The 19,961-nt window shown below is 35.7% G+C and overlaps 1 protein-coding gene across 1 annotated transcript; it reads left to right on the top strand.

The window, feature by feature from the left end:
• Positions 1-7,060: 7,060 nt before the first annotated feature.
• On the top strand, positions 7,061-19,783 carry LOC117918304 (uncharacterized protein At1g03900). Its single transcript, XM_034834847.1, has 3 exons — positions 7,061-7,769; positions 10,488-10,775; positions 19,518-19,783. Exons 1-3 carry the CDS (start codon positions 7,284-7,286, stop codon positions 19,584-19,586), a joined length of 843 nt encoding a protein of 280 aa, XP_034690738.1. The 5' UTR covers positions 7,061-7,283; the 3' UTR covers positions 19,587-19,783.
• Positions 19,784-19,961: the final 178 nt, after the last annotated feature.

Raw genomic sequence — 19,961 nt, 5'->3', positions numbered from 1 at the left:
GTTTTTATTTATTATTTTAAAGTTGTTTTTAATTTTAAGTCATCTTATTAAACTATTTTACCAAATAAACTTAATTTACTTAATAACTTAAATTAAGTTATTAAAAAAAAAGTAGCATTTAATTTCCTATAAGTTAAAAGTTGATCCAAATAGAACTTAGAATAAAATGACTGAGTTGGAACACCGTGTCTAGAAACATCTCCAAATCATATCATTAAAGATAATCCCTACAAATCACTAGAAAATTGTCCAAAGCTATGGCATATTCTAATTTTCAACCCACTTTTTTGAGCAATTTTTTGGGAGTTATGTTATAGTTTTAATCTTCCGATAAACAATATTAATATACATATGATTTTGAATCCACTTGGATGCGGCATTTTCTTAACTAAAGTTTTTTTAATTAATATCAATCCTTCTCTAAACCCCAAAACATCGAAAAATATATTGAATTGATTTTCATTAATCAACTTAGAATGAGTTATTACAGTACCTTTCGTTTAGGCCAATCAAAGCTCGATTTCGTCCCGTTTATATCAGGAAGAGTCTATCTAATAAATTTTGAAAATTTTGTTCACATTATTTCTCTTCTTGTACATTGAATTTTCATTGTTACATCATACAATTTTTAAACATAAAAATTTCTTCTTCAATGACAATAAAAAAAAAAGATTGAAAATGAAATTGAATTTCCCACCATTTTTTTAACTATTGGCCCATTAGTGATCGTAAAGATCCCTCGGAACATTAGAATCCAAGTATAAAAGAATATTAAGAGCTTTGGACAATAAATTCTTGGTATAGTGAATATACCTCTAAGCCTAGAAAGACTCTATAGGTAGTGGACATTAATGGTTGCTTAAACCATTATAAATCTTCTTTGAGTGTTCATGTATTTTTACAAACATCCAAATAGAAATTAAAATCTCAACTAAAATTTCAAGTTTCCAATACTAAAGAGAGAGTCTTAGATTTTCCACCCAAACAAGAGCTCTAAGTAACTTAGCTTCATTAATATCAAAATCAAAACGTACGCAATATTTTCCGCCAATCATTTGTGAATCATTCTATTTAACATTCAAAAAATTAGTTTTCTTAGAAAATTTAAAAATAATGTAATCTTTATCCAAATAAACTTGATTCTTCTGAGACTTGATTGCTAAAGGGTTTAAGCTTTGGATATGATCACATCTATAGTTAAAGATTAGCCCCAAAATTTCCTAGGAAGAAATAATTGTATCTTTTTTTATGTTTGCTTTCCCTAAGTGAATTGAAATACAAACCTACGACTTCTTTAATTCCGTATTGGTATTTACCTCAACTTTTTAGAGTTCCACCTCTTCTTCCCATTTGATGGACCCATGGAATTTGTCTTTTCTTCAATCATATTAGTCATTAGCTTATTTGAGATATTCCACAACTTGCTTATCTCTTGTATCACTTCTTCCCATTTTTTTCTTTTGTAAATGTTATTCAAATCTCTCTTCCACACAATCAATTGCTTTTCAAAACTCTCATTCTTTGTGGTTGACAACCAAACACACTCAAAGCTTTTATTTAACATAGAGTGAAGGGTATTATCTCACTACACCCATGTCATCCTAGGGTTTCAATTGGAGCTCAATAGTTTTATGAACCATTGCTCTTCTCCTATTCTTTCGTACATTCACACAACGATGTGATAAAGATAGATAAATAAATCAATAATTATTCATACTTTGGGTAACCTAATCATTATTTGTCATTTATCAAGAAAATTAATTAAATAGGATGAAAATACCTTCTTCTTTTTTTTCTATCATTTGTTTAATAATAAAATAAAATTTGTTTTTAATTTTCATAAAATAAAATGAGATATAAAATATTTCAATTATGTTTGTTTAAGAGTTATTGGCTAACCTATAAAAGTAGCAATTGGAGGCATGGCATGTGGCATTGGATAAGTTAAGCAACATGGAATTATTAGCCATCAAGAGGGTGAATCCTTTTAACCTTTTCAAAAGAGACCAATAAAAAGGTAGATCCTTTTGACCTTTTTGAATGAGATTGATAAATAATTTTTGGAAACAAGGGGGTGAAAATGAAATTGGATTTCCTACCATTTTTACTAGACTAATTATATTATATGATAGTATCCTACTTGTGTAACCATCTAATTGAACTTTACCAAAATACAAATGTCCTTTTTTTTTCATGATAATTGTCTAATTATGATATAATAACTAAATATATGGTTTTAGCCCTTAATATTTCTACCATACAATGACATTGATATGTAAACCTCCTTAACAATAACATACCACTTGGAAGACTATAGTGAATCAAAAGACTAAAGACATCTTGAATTTAAGTGCATACTTCAATTTACAAATCCAATTTAGGTGCATGTCTCGACATCTTATCTATACACAAACAAAGAACTTCTTAGGGTATGTTTGGTTATCAGAAAATTTGAGAGAAAATGTAAATGAAATAAAATAGAAAGGAACAAGAAAATAAAAGGAAAAATGAAGGAAAATGAAGTAAATAAATTATTTTTTATGTTACTTCAAAGTTTTTCATTTATTTAATTCTTTAATATAAAAAATCAAATAATTTGAAAATGCTCAAGTTTCTAACTAATTTTTATTATATTTGATTTTTTTTTTTATATTTTTCATAATATAACTAATCATTGAAAACTTGAGAGAAAATATAAGGGAAATAAAATAAAAAAATAAAAATAAAAGGAAATAAAAAGTGAAGGAAAAAAATTAAAATGAATAAATTATTTTTATATGTTACTTCAAACTTTTTTTCATTTATTTTAATTCTTCAATATAAAAAATGAAATAATTTTAAAATGCTCAAGTTTCTAACTAAAATTTATTACATTTGATTTTTTTTTTCCATAATACAATTAATTAGGAGAAAATGATATTTTTTTAATATTGTTTTCTTTCCTTGGTACTTTTGGAAACTAAACATAACCTTAAAGTTTCTTCATATCCTAATTGTTTTCACCAATCCCACAATCATTCACTTCAAGAATTTAATTCACATTTCTCCAATTAAAATGACAAATAAGATCAAAGATTGATCCATCCAAAGCTTTTTTATTGGCCCAAATAATAAATATTTACCATTTCTAATAGAATATCTAATATATTTATAAATTAAGGGCCTCTTTGGGAGTCATTATGGAATAAGTACATTTAGTTCGTGGTATTTTTGTGCATTGAATCCAAACTTCCTTATTTTCTTTAAAAGCACTTGTACTTAAGCCATTTCTATTAGAGTTGTCATTTGTAAAAGTTATATTCATTCATTACATCTTGTGCTTGATAAAGCCTTTGGGTCAGGAGTTGAAGAATGCTCATTGCGAAGTGCCCATGCAAACCTTGGAATACAAGTATAAAATATTAAGAGCTTTGGTCGATGAAACTCTTAGTATAATGGATATACCTTCAAGTCTAGAAAGAAACTAGAGGTTTAATGGATATAAGTGGTTACAAAACCATTATAAATCACTATTTACTCTTTATCCCTTTTTATTGTGTTATAAGTCTGCATTTATATATTGTTATTATTTACTTTTGCTATTGTTGTGACCAACATCCAATACAATCCCCCTTCACTCTCTTTGGTGTATAATTAAGTCGGGTTAGCTAAACTTCATGCATGAAATATTTTAAATACCTTAACATTATTGTCATCTTCAAGTTCTAAGTTTTGACTAAGAAGTTGATCAATTTTTGTCTCAAAATGGATATAAATAAATATGCCTTTTTTTTTGTAAGTGTTCATCCATTTTTACAAACACTAGAATATAAAATTTCAACTAGAATATTGGATTCAAATGCCACAAAGAAAGTCTTGGAATTTTCTCCCAAACAAAAGCTCTTAATAGCTTTACTTCATAACTATGAAAATACACGCCTAAGGTTGAATAACAAAATATTTTCCATCAATCTTTGGTGAACCATTCTATTTAACATTCCAAAAACCTGTCTTCTTAGAAAATTTGAGAATAATGTAATCTTTATTTGAATAAACTCAAATTTTCCACAAAATGGTTGCTAAAGGCCTTAAGTTTTGGATTCAATTATAACCACATGTTAGCCACAACTTTTCCTAAAAGGAAACAATTGTATCTTTTCTACACTTGCTTTCAATGGGTAAAGTGAAATACAAACTCAAGACTTCTTTGATTCTATTTCAACGGTCACCTCAAATTTGTAGAGCTCTATCTCTTCTTCTCATTTGATATACCAATGGAATATGTCTCTTCCTTAAATCATATTAACAATTACCTTTTTTGAGATTGCTGACAACTTGTTTTACTTTTCTCACGTCTTTTTTTTTCTTTTGTTGTTTTTGTTCAAAATTCTCATTCTCATGATAGATTGCTTTTGAAAACTCTCATTCTTTGTGGTTAAAAACCAAACGCACCATTGCTTTCATTGGATGGAAAATAAAGGGTACTATTCACCAAACTCATGTCATTTCAAAGCTTCAATTAGAGTTCAATAATTTTATGAACCATACCAATTCTCCCTTCTTTGTCACACTCACAAGGTGATGTGACAAGATTAATAAATAAATCAGAAAACGATAAGAAAAATTATTTATATATTTTTTTATCTAATTATTATCTATCATTTATTAAGGTAGTGAAACAATTGGGACATATAATACCTTTTTTTAAAAATTTTCATAAAATAAGAAAGGTATTAAAATATTTCAATTATGTTTGCTCAAGATTCATTGGTTAACCTATAAAAGTGGCAATTGAACACATAACACCGAGTAAGTTAGGCAATATAAAAAAGGCAGCCTTTTTTAGAAGAGTTCAAAACGCAATTGATAAATCTTGATGAAAGGTGTTGGATTGATCCAAATCAATGGTCCATATTTAGAAGAGGTTGTTTAAATTGAAATTATGTTATTGATTTGATATAATAACACTCCATCTAGATAAACTGTTTGAATTGAATTTGATATATATTTTTGAATCATATGGTTGAATAGAGAGATATGATATTACTCTTCTATTGAAGCAAAAGTAATAAAAATCAATTGTTTTTAATAAGCTCAATGCTAAGTTGGGGAAAATATTTTTGTCAAACCTCTATCTTTTGATTGATATGATTTTATATTGTCGATCTCTTCATACTAGTTACCTCTCTATATATTCTTTCTATAACAATAAATTTGAAGTTAATCATCTATCGGTACATATCAAAATTTGTAAATCGGAAACAAAAGACCATTTAGGTGCAATAAGAACTAGACACACATCCAATATCTTCTTTTTTTTTTTTTAATATTATTTTTTTTCTTATTACTAATCACAAAAATAAAAAAATAAAAATAAAATCCAAATTTTTTCCATTATCCCCACCACTCATTACAACCTTTTTCATAATCCTAGAAAGATTTATATGGTATTAGGATTGTCATAATATAAAGTTGATTTTAAGATATTTAGAGAAGTCCTTTATTGTCATAATGAGCACAAAGATAGTTGATGTTTAAGCATATCGATTTAGTATATGAAAGGATATACTTTGTGCAAAGTTTTAATCAAAATATCTCTCACCTCTTTTTCACCTTCTCTCCCATCCAAATCAATAAGATGAAAAATCAAGAAGGAAAAAAAAAAAAAAAACCCTAATTAAAGTAAAAAAGAAAAACCTTAATTAAAGTAGAAGGAAAAGGTAAGGTTTGTTGTCCACCACCAAGTCACATAATTTAGGAAGCTAATGGTAAATGATGACAAATCAAAAGTTTGATACATGGGCATCATTCTACTCACTAACATCCAATTATTAAATAATAAATGTCCATTTGTAATGTATAGAATCTCTTTGCAAAAAGATTTATGTGATAAGTGAATATATATATTATAAAAAGCTTTAACTTTCCCACTCCAAACATCTCCATTTAAATTAAATTTAATATAATAATTAGATGAGACTAGGTAAAAGATTTTGAAATGAGAAATTTAGAATATGTTTGATATTGATTTTAAAAAACGTTTTTAATTTAAAAAATGTTTTTGAAAACAATTAGGTATTTGACAAAATTTAGAAAACATTTTTAAAATTTTAAAAAATCACTTATAATATTAAAAATAGCTTATGATATTTTTTTTAAAAAAACACTTGATAGGCGATTTTTCTAAAAACACTTATATAGAAAAAAAACTGGCAAACATATTATTATTATTCTCATCATTTTTATAATATTTTTTACACACTAAATATAATTATAATATAATATATGCACTTGACGTAGTACATTAAATATTATATCTATTTGATATAATATTTAATAATATCATATATTATTTCCTAAAATATATAGGTTCCATTTCATCCAATCCCATTAACCAAACCTAATCTAAATAATAATTTAATGAGTCAAAATACGGCTTTATGTCTTAATTATAATTTTTTTTTTATATATATTTCAAGTCTATAAGGTATTGAAAATAGGATATTAAAAAACGATAGTAAATGTGGTAAAAAAAAAAGTATTATCATTTTTAAAATGTATTAAAGTAAAATGAGATGAAAATGGTATATGATGTAATATTTTATAAAAATAAGAGAAAATGAAAATAAAATTATAAAGAAAAAAAAATATATGAGGGTATATTTGGTAATTATTTTTAAAAATAAATTTTGAAAATTATTATTTAATTTTTTTGGAACAAAACTCTGTTTTCTAACCTGTTTTTTATATTTTTAAATATGTTTAAAAATAATTTTTATATTTAATATTTTATTTTTAATTATTCTAGTATAATTATTTTTAAAATAATCCTTAAAAATAATATAAAAAATTTAAAATATATTTTTTTAGACAAAAATCATAAAATAATTTTTGATTATTAAACGTGTTTTTTTTTTTTTTTTTTTTTAACTGAAAAGTAGAAACTGTTATAATAGTCATAGGTTTTAAAAATGATATAAATAGTAATTTTCTCCCTGCAATAAGTAGAGGATTTTGACGTGGAAATCCTAAGTTAAATCATAAATGTAAAAGGTGAAAATAAAGTGCCGTCCGTTTTCGTCTATTCTCTCATTTTCCCACGAGCCAAACAGCAGCGTAGGGAAATGAAGGACAATCCGGTAATAACACCGTCTCTTTCTCTTCCCCAAAGTTGACCTTCCAACCCACGTCTCTGCAACTCACGTCCTACCTTTCCCTACCTAAACCTTTAATCCTAAGTCTCCGTTCCTCACAAACCCTAACGCTAAAGGCAGCTCTCCCTCCACATTTCTCCACCCAAAACGATGTCGTTTGACGAAGACGAAGCCTTCGAGCACACTCTCCTGGTGGTCCGGGAAGTCTCCGTTTACAAAATCCCCCCTCGCTCCACCAGCGGCGGCTACAAGTGCGGCGAGTGGCTTCAGTCGGACCTTATCTGGACCGGTCGCCTCCGAGTCGTTTCCTGCAAGGACCGCTGCGAGATCCGCCTCGAGGATCCCAATTCCGGCGAGCTCTTCGCCGCCTGCTTCGTCCTCCCTGGCCAACGCGAGAGCTCGGTTGAGACCGTCCTCGATTCCTCGAGGTACTTCGTTTTGAAGATCGAGGACGGGGCGGGGAAGCACGCCTTCATTGGGCTAGGGTTTGCGGAGAGGAATGAGGCGTTTGATTTCAATGTGGCGTTGTCGGATCACGAGAAGTATGTGAGGAGGGAGCAGGAGAAGGAGACCGGGGAGGCCAGTGATGATGGTAGCCACATCGATATTCATCCGGCTGTAAATCATAGATTGAAGGTAATGGCGAATGTTTCGAAATTCAGATTGATAAAATTTCAAGGTGAATTATGCGCTTTCAGTTGTTGTTTTGTTTTTCAATCTTTTTTAGGGTTAAAATGGCACAACTATGGTCATATTGATGTTCAATTTGGCGGATCTATGATTGAAGTAGTGAAGGATGTCTCATAGAAGGGTTTTCCATGTGTTTGAACTTACAAACTTGGTCATGTAGTTATGTATTTATTGTTGTTTTCTTGTGTCGGATCTATTTTGGGTTCACATTGACTTGATTTGGATTTTTTTTTTTTGGGTGGCATATGGGTGGAATTAGCTGTAATACGTAGACGAATCTAGTGACTTGCTTTTATCGTTTCATGGAGTCAATTTTTGGAATTATTCTTCAATTTATGTCATTTTATGGGAATGATTATTTCTTCTTTTTTTTGAAGTCAAATTCAATGAAATGTGGTGTCTTGGAGTGTTCCTTTATACATCACATCATTGATTTTTTGTTTTTATCAGAGTCCAATAAATCCCAACCTTGGTTGCCAGAATTTGTCTTATGAATTCTATGAATTTGTCTTATGAATTCTATTGATTGGTTTGGTGCGTAGAATGCTCTGTTCTTGGATTTGAATCAAGCCAGCATTGTAGTTGTTCAACTTCTATTATCTAATAACATTTGTTATGGCATAAAAGAGCCAAACTAACTAGCCCAACTGTATGCTTGGTATTTCAGAGGCCAAACCTTGACAGAGTTTGAAGAATTCAATAGGGGCCAGAGCCAACAAGCAAGCATGTTTATCATAAGGAGCTTTAACTGATCTGAAATGGATTGGTTGATATTATATCATAGTATGTCCTATTGCATAACTATCAAATCTAGTGAAAAACTTCTAACTATAGTTAGTTTTAGTGATTGGTTGGGTTCTAACTAAGGTTGTTTGTTGGGCAGCGGGGTGTTTTTCTTCTTTTTTGGCCTTTTTGGCGGTGAGTGTATAGGTATTGTATACCTTGAGTCGCTTTTTTGGTGCCTCTTTTTATATTAGATCTTTTCTCACCTATCAAAAAAAATAAAATAAAATAAAAAATCTAGTAAAAAACTATTTAATTTTAAACTCAGTACATTGACACAGTTTTGAAGTGAATTAGTATATTAGATCAAGAGTGACACTGAAAGTCTGAAACAATGCAAAATGAATACAAGCATGTGGGAAGTAAACTTAAATTTGAAGTTAATTCATCTAACAGGATTGGTGTTACTATGATTTTCAAGGATGGAAGCAAGCCTCACATAGATCTAGCATGAAAGTATTTGTGACTGTGGTAGTGAATGGGGATAGGATGCTTTTCTGAGGTTCAAAATGTGTGTATGTATATATACAGACATTTCTGTTTCTAATAATTCATCAGTGATGGTTAGGTTTTGTAGGCCTAGTTTGTATAGGATCAAGTGTTCATTGTAACTCATTGTAGCTGGGTAAACTTCATGTCCAAACAGATTTCTATAAGTAGTGCATTTTTAACTGATATATATATATATATATATATATTTGTCAAACTAACAAATCAACTGAAGATTTCACTTTTAAAAGATGTAGTTGATTCATTACTAATATTCCATCCGAGTTTGCGCTTTTTGTAAAACATTAATGACTTTGAAATTTATTCTTCTTTGGTGTTAGATTTAGATACAAATTGTGAGGGTTACTAACAATGTTTTTCATATGGATGTCCTTTGCAACTTTATATTGCTATTAAGTTATTGTGATTTAAATAAAATGATGCACATGAAATGAGTTGCTTTTAAGTATGCTACTTTTCTTTTAATGGATAAACAAATTTTATTGCAAAGCCATGTACACAGGATATATTTACTTGACGAAACTCTACATGCCAAGTTACAACCTAAGAGAGTCTTTGAAATAATAAAGTTAGTTCCCATTCCCAAAACCCCCAAAGAACATCTTTCTTATCAAGAAATTTCAACATTATTATCCTCATTGTAGAAGACCCTTCTATTGTTCATCTTTCAAGCACATCAAAAAGCCAGGAGAAGAATCAGTCTCCAAGCATCTCTCTCTCTTTTTTTTCTTCTGTTGCCTCTAATTCATCACCCCAAAATCAAGTGTGGACAATTCTCATAATCACACAATGAATTCCCAAAGATTTTTTATTTATTTATTTATTGTCTTTCTTGTTTTAAAGAGCAGCTTCCAATGACACGATATTACCTTTTCTTTTGTTTGTAAATCTTGTCTTATCTTGATTTCGAATTTCAACACCTTTACTAGGAAGAACCTCAGCTTGTTGGTCTTCAGCAGAGCTATATCAATTTGATCATACACTTTTCTTATGAAACATGATCAAAGGACATATACACAAACATGGATAAGATTGTTCTATTTCATCAAATAGATATCATTGAAAGTAAAAGAAATTCTGATAAAAAAAAGAAGTTGCGACTTATGAAATGTACCTTGTTAATCATGGGTCCTTGAAATAAAAGTTTGGTTGATGATTCTGAGCAATGACCACATGATCTATGGACCCTCTGATTCTCTGCTCAGTAGTCATTTGTTTTAGACTATTGGTTGATGATATAATAGTTTCTTTATTCTTAAAATGGTACTTTGTTTAGTCTGCTTCTCCATCTTATCATATGTGAGCTTAACATCGGCTCTTGTTCCATTCTGATTGGAACTTACTTTCTAGTGGTTTGATTTTGAATGTTAGGATGGTGAAACCATCCGGATAAATGTGAAGAACAAGGCAACTAGTGGAACTGGTATGCTTTCAGCTGCTGGGTTGTCAGGGACACAATCTGGAACAGGAAAACCTAAAACTCTGGGTCTTGCTCCACCACCTACTGGGGCTGGGAAAATTAGGTCTCCTCTCCCACCGCCACCTAATGATCCTGCTGCTGTTCGGATGACTTCTTCTAGCCATGGTGTTGATCTCAAGGGCAGTGAGGAAGATATGAGGCACACTACTGATGCTTTCTCAGGTCTTTCTCAACTTGAGGTATGCTTTCCTCTATTATTATTCTTTTTTCAGCTGGATTGTTAAGAAAATTCAAATATGACATCCTTTAATCTGACCAAATAAGAATAATTCATTTATTCATTTTGATTCAAACTGTTAGTATCCTCTAATACCAATCCCTGGTTTTAAAAGATTATAATTCTTTTTTTCTGCATGACTTGGTAGCAAGGCTTGGTTTGCAGAAGTAAAACATTCTAGTAGTATTTTTATGATATCTTGGGAGGTTTGTAAAATCCTGGCTTTTTTTTGCTTAAATCATCTTTAGGCTTAAATCTTCTCCTTTATCAAAATCCTTGCTCTCATCACTTAAATTTATACTATTTTATTAAAATGTACAATAAGTATGAAATTAAGAACTCCTTAAAAGACATGAATACTATGCCTGTCCTAATAATAATAATAGTAGTAATAATTCATTTATATAAAATTTGACCCAACTGGTTCTCTTCTAATGCTTCTCTCTGGCTTCAAAAGACCATATCCTTATCTTCTTACATGCCTTGGCCGTAAACATCTACTGGTAGTCTGCTTATTGGTCTTCTAATATCTTTCGTGAGTTAAAGTTGCAACTTTTGCATATAAATCCTTTGAGGTTAAATCTTCTCCTTTTTGGGAATACTTTCTGGTATTGTTTAAATCCATCAATATCTATAATAAGGCAAGCTAAATACAAGATTGGGATGTTTCCCCACAAAAATACTTATGAAAAATCCTAGTTCTTCCAATTGCACTTCCTCTCAAAAACCTCATAATTTCTTTGAATTCCGTCCGTATGTATCTTAATGATGCCTTGTTTCAGTTTTGCTCTTTCTTATAAGTTGTTCTGTTTATTCTGTTTGACCTGAAGTGTACTACCCAGGTATAGATATTTATGCCAAATGATATTCAGGTTTGCCTAAGTGTATTGTGACAATGACACCATCCCAAATGTTAAGGTCTGCTACATCAATTTCGCCACTCTTATCTAGTGGCATGTTTTCTATTTAATACACTATAGGTCTCTTCTCACTAGAACTAGTGTCCTTTTTGCTCTTGGCTTTGTAAATCATGCCACTCATTTCTCATGAGTGCCATTATACATGGGCAAACCATTTTAGGGAAATTTCTCTCTTCTCCAACAATTGGTGTGGCCGCCCATGTTTTGTATGTAAATTGATTCTTTTTTTTATTTTTTTCTGAGATGCACATGAGAAATAATATTATAAATAGAGAAGAAAATACAAAAAGGATGAAGCTAAGGCACACTAAAGCACACTAAAGGACGAAGGAAGAATACAATACCTTTCCCTATCTACTTGTCACCTGAAAAATTGAGGAAATTCACCATAGACATGTAAGCCCCATCTAAATGAACTCTAACCCCTTCAAAGAAATTATGGATAAAAGAGGATCTAAGCAATTGTTCCAAAATTTAACTCTTCTCCCATTCCCTACAATGGAGGGCACTTTGCTTTTAAAAACCTCCCATCTTTTCCTAATAGCCTTCCAAAAACTGACTCCATACCCCTCCCTTAGCATCCAAGAACAGCAATCCTCCCCTTCCTCCCCTGACTTCTCAACTATCAATCATCCTCTCCACATAGATTCACTTTCTGTAACTCCACTTGCCCAACAAATAATCATTGAGAGTGGAAAGCTTCCTAATGCCAAGCCTCCCACTTTTCTTTGCCATACAAACAATAGACCACCTGAGTAGATCAATTGACTCTAATCTGTCCTTTATAGTCTTTCCACTTAACCTACTATTACTTTTTCTTTTTCTTTTTTTGGAAAAACAGTGGTGCATGTACCATACAGCAGGACTGGTAAAAACTATCATTTTTTGGATAAGCAAGTAAAAAAAATTTAAAACGGGCCCAACAAATACATGTTGCACCCCCAGTATGCAGCAAGCATACAAAGAGCACAAAAAGCAAGAAAAAAACAGATGGAAAAAGGAAAGAAAGAACCAAATGCGATCTTAAACCCTGCCACATGCAATCAAGAAAATCTAAAGGGCAAGCATCCTGCTTGGATTCTGGTCCTAGAATAAAAAACTTCCCACCCTCTAGTAATAGCTGTTTGAAGGTCCACACCAAAATCCATCCTTACCCTCCTTGGAACACATCGCCATCCATCTCCCAAGTTTCGTTCAATTTCAAGGCATAGCACTCGTCATTTTTCTCTTTTGCAGTAATCAGAGCTTTAGGTAATGAGCATAAGTGTTCTTGGGTCTTATTTTGTCAATTGAGCTTACCGACTTTCTCATTTCTATTCTAGTGTTGCTGACATTGCGTTCAATTATTGTTATTGTTTTTTTTTTTTTTGATAAGTAAATGAGATATGCATTAAAAAGGCTAATCGCCACAAAGCATACAGGGAGTATACAAAATGGCAAACGCCTCAAAAAGAGAAAGGGACCAAAGAGAACAACCTCCCCTTAAGTGGAAGCTATCCACTCCAAAAAACCTATAAGGGAGACATACTCCTCACCTAAATACACTTTGGCCCAATTCCACAAATTACAGACAAAAGAATTCTTTAGTTTCTGAATATTCAACTCACCCCCCCTAAAGGCTAACCTATTCCTCTCCTTCCAAACCGTCCAAAAAATACATAACGGAATGGATTTCCAAATCTGTTTCCTTTTCTTCCCTACGAATGAGCCCCTCCAAGAGATAAGAGTCTCCTTTACAGTTTCTGGGAGGACCCACTTAACATCTATCAACCCAAAAATAATGTCCCATAGGGCTCTAGTCACTATACAGTGTAAAAGAATATGATTTACATTCTCTTCTGCACAACCACACAAAAAACAACAGTTTGGGAGTTGCACCCCTCTTAACTGTAGTCTATCCAGAGTAAGCACCTTCCCCCATGTAGCCTCCCACGCAAAAAAACATACTTTGGTTGGCACTCTATTCACCCATATTCTCCTTGCAGGAAATATTGTGGCATTAGGCTTGTCCAGCAGCCTGTACGCTTCTTTGACTCTGAACAAACCCTTTCTTCCCTGTTTCCACATAACTGAATCATCCTCCCTGGAGGGCCTATGACCCCTCAAAGTATGAAGCAGCTCCCCAACCATATCCAACTCCCAATCATTGAAGTCTCTCACAAAGACAAGATTCCAATCTCCTTGACCCGAATCCTGATCCCACATCTCCTCAATCGTAGCATCTCTATTCACAGCAAGGACAAAGAGATGATTGAAACATTGGGACAACGGAGTGTCAGTGCACCAACTATCTTTCCAAAATTTGATTTTGGAGCCCTTTCCAACTATAAAAGCCAAGTTTTCCCAGCACCAATCCGCTTCTTTCATAATCTCCTTCCAGACCCCTACTCCAACCGCCCCAATAGCCCTTTTTGACCTCCAACCATAAACCTCTTGCCCATATTTCGAAATGATTACTTGTTTCCAAAGATAATCCTTTTCACAAGCAAACCGCCAAATCCACTTGCCCAGCAGGGCTCTATTCAAGGTGGCTATTCTCCTTATTCCTAGCCCTCCCTTGTGTTTTTCTGTACAGACCGCATCCCATTTAACCAAGTGGACTTTTCCCTCCAAATTTCCTCCCCCCCATAGGAAATCTCTTTGGGTTTTCTCCACTCTCTTAGCAACAGACTTCGGCATTCGGAAAATAGACATTTGGTAAATTGGCATGCTAGCCAAAGTACTTTTTATGAGAGTGATCCTCCCCCCTTTGGAGATGTACTGTCTTTTCCACAACGCAAGTCTCCTCCTGACCCTCTCCTCCACTCCATCCCACATAGAAGAGGCCCTAGCTGGAACCCCTAGGGGAAGGCCCAAATACTGAGAGGGCAAAGACCCCACCCTGCACCCTAACTCAGCTGCCACCTCAAGAATATCCTCCACCTCTCCAACTGGAATAATCTCGCTTTTGGCTAGGTTGATTCGAAGACCCGAAGCCGCTTCAAACCAAAAAAGTATCCAGCTTAGGTGAGAAACTTGCTCTTTGTTTGCCTCACAAAACACAATCGTGTCATCAGCAAAGAATAGGTGGGAAATATTCAAGGAGGTCCTACTACCACCCCGAATGATGCATCCTGAAAGATATCCCCCCTCCACCGCTCTCCGTATAAGGACGTCCAGAACCTCCATTCCCATAACAAAAAGGTAAGGAGATAGAGGATCCCCCTGACGAAGTCCTCTAGTACTAGGGAAGAACCCAGCTGGCACTCCATTGACAAGAATTGAGAATTTGGCAGAAGACACGCAGCTCCACATCCATCCCACCCACTTGGTCCCAAATCCCATTTTTTGGAGGACTTTCATTAAGAAATTCCAATTGATACTGTCATAAGCCTTTTCAATATCCAATTTGCAAATAAGGCCCTTCTCTTTTCTCTTCTGCCACGAATCTATCACCTCATTAGCAATTAAGGACGCATCCAAAATTTGTCTTCCCGTTACAAAGGCATTCTGAGCATTAGAGACCACCTTGCCAATCACTTTTTTGAGCCTATTAGCTAAAACTTTGGCCAAAAGTTTATAGAGCCCCCCCAACAGGCTGATAGGCCTAAAGTCTCCAAGATCCTCAGCCCCGCTTTTCTTAGGTATTAACACCAGGAAAGTGTGATTAAGGCTCCTAACAAAGGAATTATGCTCATGAAATTCCTTAAACATCTCCATGATCTCCTCTTTGGCAAAATCCCAAACATTTTGCCAAAAGGCTACAGTGAAACCATCCGGGCCTGGGGCTTTGTCCCCATTCATCTCCATCAGTGCCGAGTGAATCTCATTCTCTGCAAATGGGATTTCCAGACTCTCTGCTTCTTGCTGGCTGATGCACCCCACCTGAACTCTACCAATATCCGCATGCCAGCCCATATCTTCAGTGAGCAACTGCTGAAACGAGTTCACCACTCCTTCTCTCACCTCTTGTTCCTCTTCTAGCCACTCCCCATTAATCTTAATTCTGTCCATAGCGTTGGTTCTTCGATGGGCACTAGCCATTCTATGGAAAAACCCCGTATTTCTATCCCCCTCCCTTAACCAAATCTCCCTTGACTGCTGTCTCCAATGAGCTTCCTCCAACAAGACCCATTTCTTAAAGGAATCTTTAGCTTCCTTTTTTAACTCAGCTTCCTCCATAGTCAAGATTCTCTCATTTTCCACCCGATCCCAAAAATCAACTTGTTGCAAGGCTGAGGCTTTATTAGTTTCCAGCCTCCCAAATACCTCTTTGTTCCACTCCTTCAACTTCTTTTTAATTTCTTTCAATTTAACAGCCAGCCTATAGCTAGCACTGCCCCTGATATCAATTCCCTGCCACCAGTTTCTAACAATATCATTAAACCCCTCAACCTTCAGCCACATGTTTTCGAATCTAAACGGGGTTGGACCTCTTCTTATTCCACCCCCCTCCAACACAATCGGAAAATGATCAGAAATTGGCCGAGACAACCTGCCCTGAGTGACTCCACTAAATTGATCCAGCCAGCTTGGGGAAACTAAAAATCTGTCTAGTCTCGCCCACGCCTGATTATTGAGCCCCCCACTCCATGTGAACTCGCCCCCTTGAAGGGGCAGGTCCACCAGCTCAAGATCATCCACAGTCTCTGCAAATCTCCGCATGGCTGAGCTGATTCTTCTCTGGCTGCTCCTTTCTTGCTGAAACAGGGTGATGTTAAAGTCCCCACCGAGACACCAGGGGTCCTCCCAAAGGCCTCGTATTGCCCCAAGTTCTTCCCACATACCCTCCCTTTCCACTTTGGTAAAGGGACCATACACTCCCGTAAAAACCCAAATAGCTCCATTTTCTATGGTCTTGAATCTACAAGACAAAGAAAATTGACCCTCCTCCCAATCCAAGATATCCAAAACCCGCTTGTCCCAACATATCAGAATGCCACCCGCAGCCCCCTCCGCATTTAGAGCTCTCCAGTCTAAGAATCTCCCTGAACCCAAACTTCTCACAATACCCTCCGTCATCACCTGAATCTTGGTTTCCTGAAAACACATTAGATCCACCCTCTGTTTCCTTATATAATTCTTGATAATTTTCCTCTTGGAGCTGTCATTAGCTCCCCTCACATTCCAACTTATGATCTTCAGCTTCATTGAGAAACTATCAGCTGATTCCCTTTGCCCTGAGAAGGTCCTTTCTGCTTAATCCCCCCCTCATAATTAACAGAGCATTCCAGCCTCTTTAGCTCCCTTTCAAACTTGGACTTTTCCAAAAGCTCTTTGCTGTGAATCTTCTCTCGCCTCTTTCTGATTTTAATCAGAAAATTCAATATCTCCTTTTCCAACCCCTCCGTAGAGAATCCCAAGAATTGACTAAATCTTGCTAGGCTACATTCCTCCCATAATTCCTCTTTGTCACTTTCGGTGCCTTGAGAACCAGAGACTCCAGTATTCCCCTCCCTGCCCCTAATCTTGTCCCTGGTTATGTTGTCCTCTCCCGACTTCCATGATTCAGTTTCAGTCTCCACATTCCCCTCATAAACTGTTAACCAAGTTGTCATGTCCCCCCTTAATTCCTCCACAACTCCCCCTGGGCGATCGAAAGACTCCCCCTCCGGAGCCCGATCAGAATTAGAAGAGAGAAGAAGAGAAGCACCCATAGCTTGTTGATCTTTAGGATAAAACGGGGCATACCTTTTAGCTTCCTCTTCCAACTCTTGATCAGTCTTTGATAAATTCTCATTCCTCTGTCCCCTTCTAGGCTCCCCTGGCATCCAGCTCGTCAAGGGGTCCTCTGAAATGGGTCCTTTTCTGGAACTAAAACAACCCAGAAGACCATCCTTCTTTGACGGAACAGTTAGGCTCTTCCTTACCAGGCCTTCCACCTCACTCTCCTGATAGCAGCCCAAATCAACAGCCCAATTACTTGGGCCTGCCTCTGCATCACCAGCCCCTTCAATTTTTTTTAACTTTTGGCCCAAAGGCCCATCTGTTTTGGACAGTCCAACCTCTTTCTGCACTTCATTAAGGCCCATACTTGGGTCACACCTAAACGGCCCAGCCACTCCATCTGGGCAGACCCCATCTCCCATTACCGGGCCATGGATCAGGGTCCTGGGCCCTAGACCCGGCCCATTCTCCTGCAAAGCACTCCCATCAGCTGGCAGAGGCAGTTCCTCGTTGCCCACAACTACCAATTCCTTCCCCACGCGCTTCCCCACGCGTGAAAGCAACTCACCCCTAACCTCAGTTCTTCTACTGATGTCCGACGCAGAGGATAGCCTTCTCACCATCGGCCTAACCTCCCACCACAATGCCACAGTGTATACCTCTTCCTCAACCTCGATTTCTAACATGCTTGGTCTAAAATCTCCTCTGATTTTAACCAAAATTCTGGCCCATTGAATCTCCCCCATCGACCTGGTGCGCTCGTCAAAATCTACAAATCCCCCACACACCTCTCCTATTTTCTTCAAAACCCCCGGGCTCCAAAGCGAAATTGGAAGACCGAAGATTTTAACCCAAGCTTCCTGTTCCATCTCCTTCTCGTCCCGACATCCCATCTTTGGATTCCATGGAACCAGCCCTAAATGGACTCCTCCCATCAGTCTACTCCCCGAGGAGACCACTCGGTGAGCCTCACTGAGATCTTCAAACTCCAGCAGGGCCTTACCTCGTTCCAGCATGGCCAGCCCTAGCTTGCCTTTTAGGCCCCAAGACTTTGCCCAGAGACTTCCCAACCTCTCCAGATCGTCTTCTTCCCTTTTATTGGACCAACTCGCGACAAGACATTGCTCCAGCTTCTGTAGATTGCCCGCAATCTCCCCCTTAGAGACCTTCATCCTGACTGCGTTTACGCCATCCCGATTTGATCCCGTAACTGCTTCTACAAATGATTTCGCCGGAGAAAAATTTCCAGCAGTCCTTACCTCCTGCAACTCTGTCCTTCTACCCACTCTCTCTTCCATTTGGTGTACCATCTCCGCCATAGCCTTCCATCCGCTTTTATCTCTCCTTCCTCTCGGTAAGAAGATGCAATACCATTTTCGTTCCAGATCCGTAACCCCCAGCCTTAGGAACCCACCCGATCTGTTGAACCCCCGAACCAACGTAAACATTTTGCCTCTATCTTTCCACTCCTTTACCCATCTCCCTTCTTTCTCGTCTCGTATACAATGATCTAAGCCCTCCTTAAAGAGCCCTAGGCTTTCCAGCCCTAATCGAACCCAAGACTCTACACCCCGCTTCTTCTCCACGATGCGAATCTGGTTTTTCCCTTTCTTAATCTCCAGGGCAAGCTCGAAGGTCTTGGATTCCACCGTGAAGCTTCGCGTCCAGCTCGCCTCGCCGTTCTCATCGTCGTCGCCGGCACACGCGCTCTCACGCTCCCTCGCTCCCGCTCTCTCTCTCTCTCTCTCTCTCTCTCGCTCTCTCTCTCCCATCTCTTTTAATTATTGTTATTGTTAGAGTTAGGATCAAATTAGAGCTAGTGAAAACTTATTGTTATTGTTACAGCCCTTAATTATGTTCTTTACAACTTATGTTTTCCCAACCCTCTATTGGATTTAGATGCCACCACCACTACATTTTTTTTTTTGGATATATAAATATGAAAGAAAACTGTCATTCAGAGTCCAATAAGGATGCAGCAGCTCTTAATCTCTAATCAACTTGATGTTTGGCATGAATAACGGATAGAAAGATTGACATATACGATCCACCAGGGGACTTGTACTTTTGCATGGTTAGTAATCTGCTATATTTAGGTGTGAATGATATATTTATTTCAGAGTTGTTGGAATTTGCAGAAGAGCCTTCCTGCTAGCACCAGCTCAGGATCAACCAAGACCACTGCATCAGGATGGGCAGCATTTTGATTGTGCGGAGTATTTGTTGGATATGATTGAGATTTTTATTTGTTGTCTTATTTGAGAAAAAGAGGGGGAGAGAGAAAAAAGGAAATATGAAATGAAGAGTGAAGAAAGCAAGAAAGTTAAGGTACTGAATGTTTCATTTCTGGAAAATAATGTTTTCTTGAATATATTAATATACTTCTTTGGCCTACTTGAACTTATAAATTTATTCCTATTTATTATTTAATAGTGAATATATATATATATATATATATATATATATATATATATATATATATATAAAACTTGTTGGATTTGATGGCTGTTTAGAGACCCCACATCCTGGATGCAAAGACTCCTAGCCCACAGTAATATTTATGGCACGTCTTTTGGGCCGAG

The sequence above is a fragment of the Vitis riparia genome, chromosome 7, assembly GCF_004353265.1.
Source record: "Vitis riparia cultivar Riparia Gloire de Montpellier isolate 1030 chromosome 7, EGFV_Vit.rip_1.0, whole genome shotgun sequence".
NCBI lineage: Eukaryota > Viridiplantae > Streptophyta > Magnoliopsida > Vitales > Vitaceae > Vitis > Vitis riparia.
This window is presented reverse-complemented; position numbering and strand designations above follow the sequence as displayed.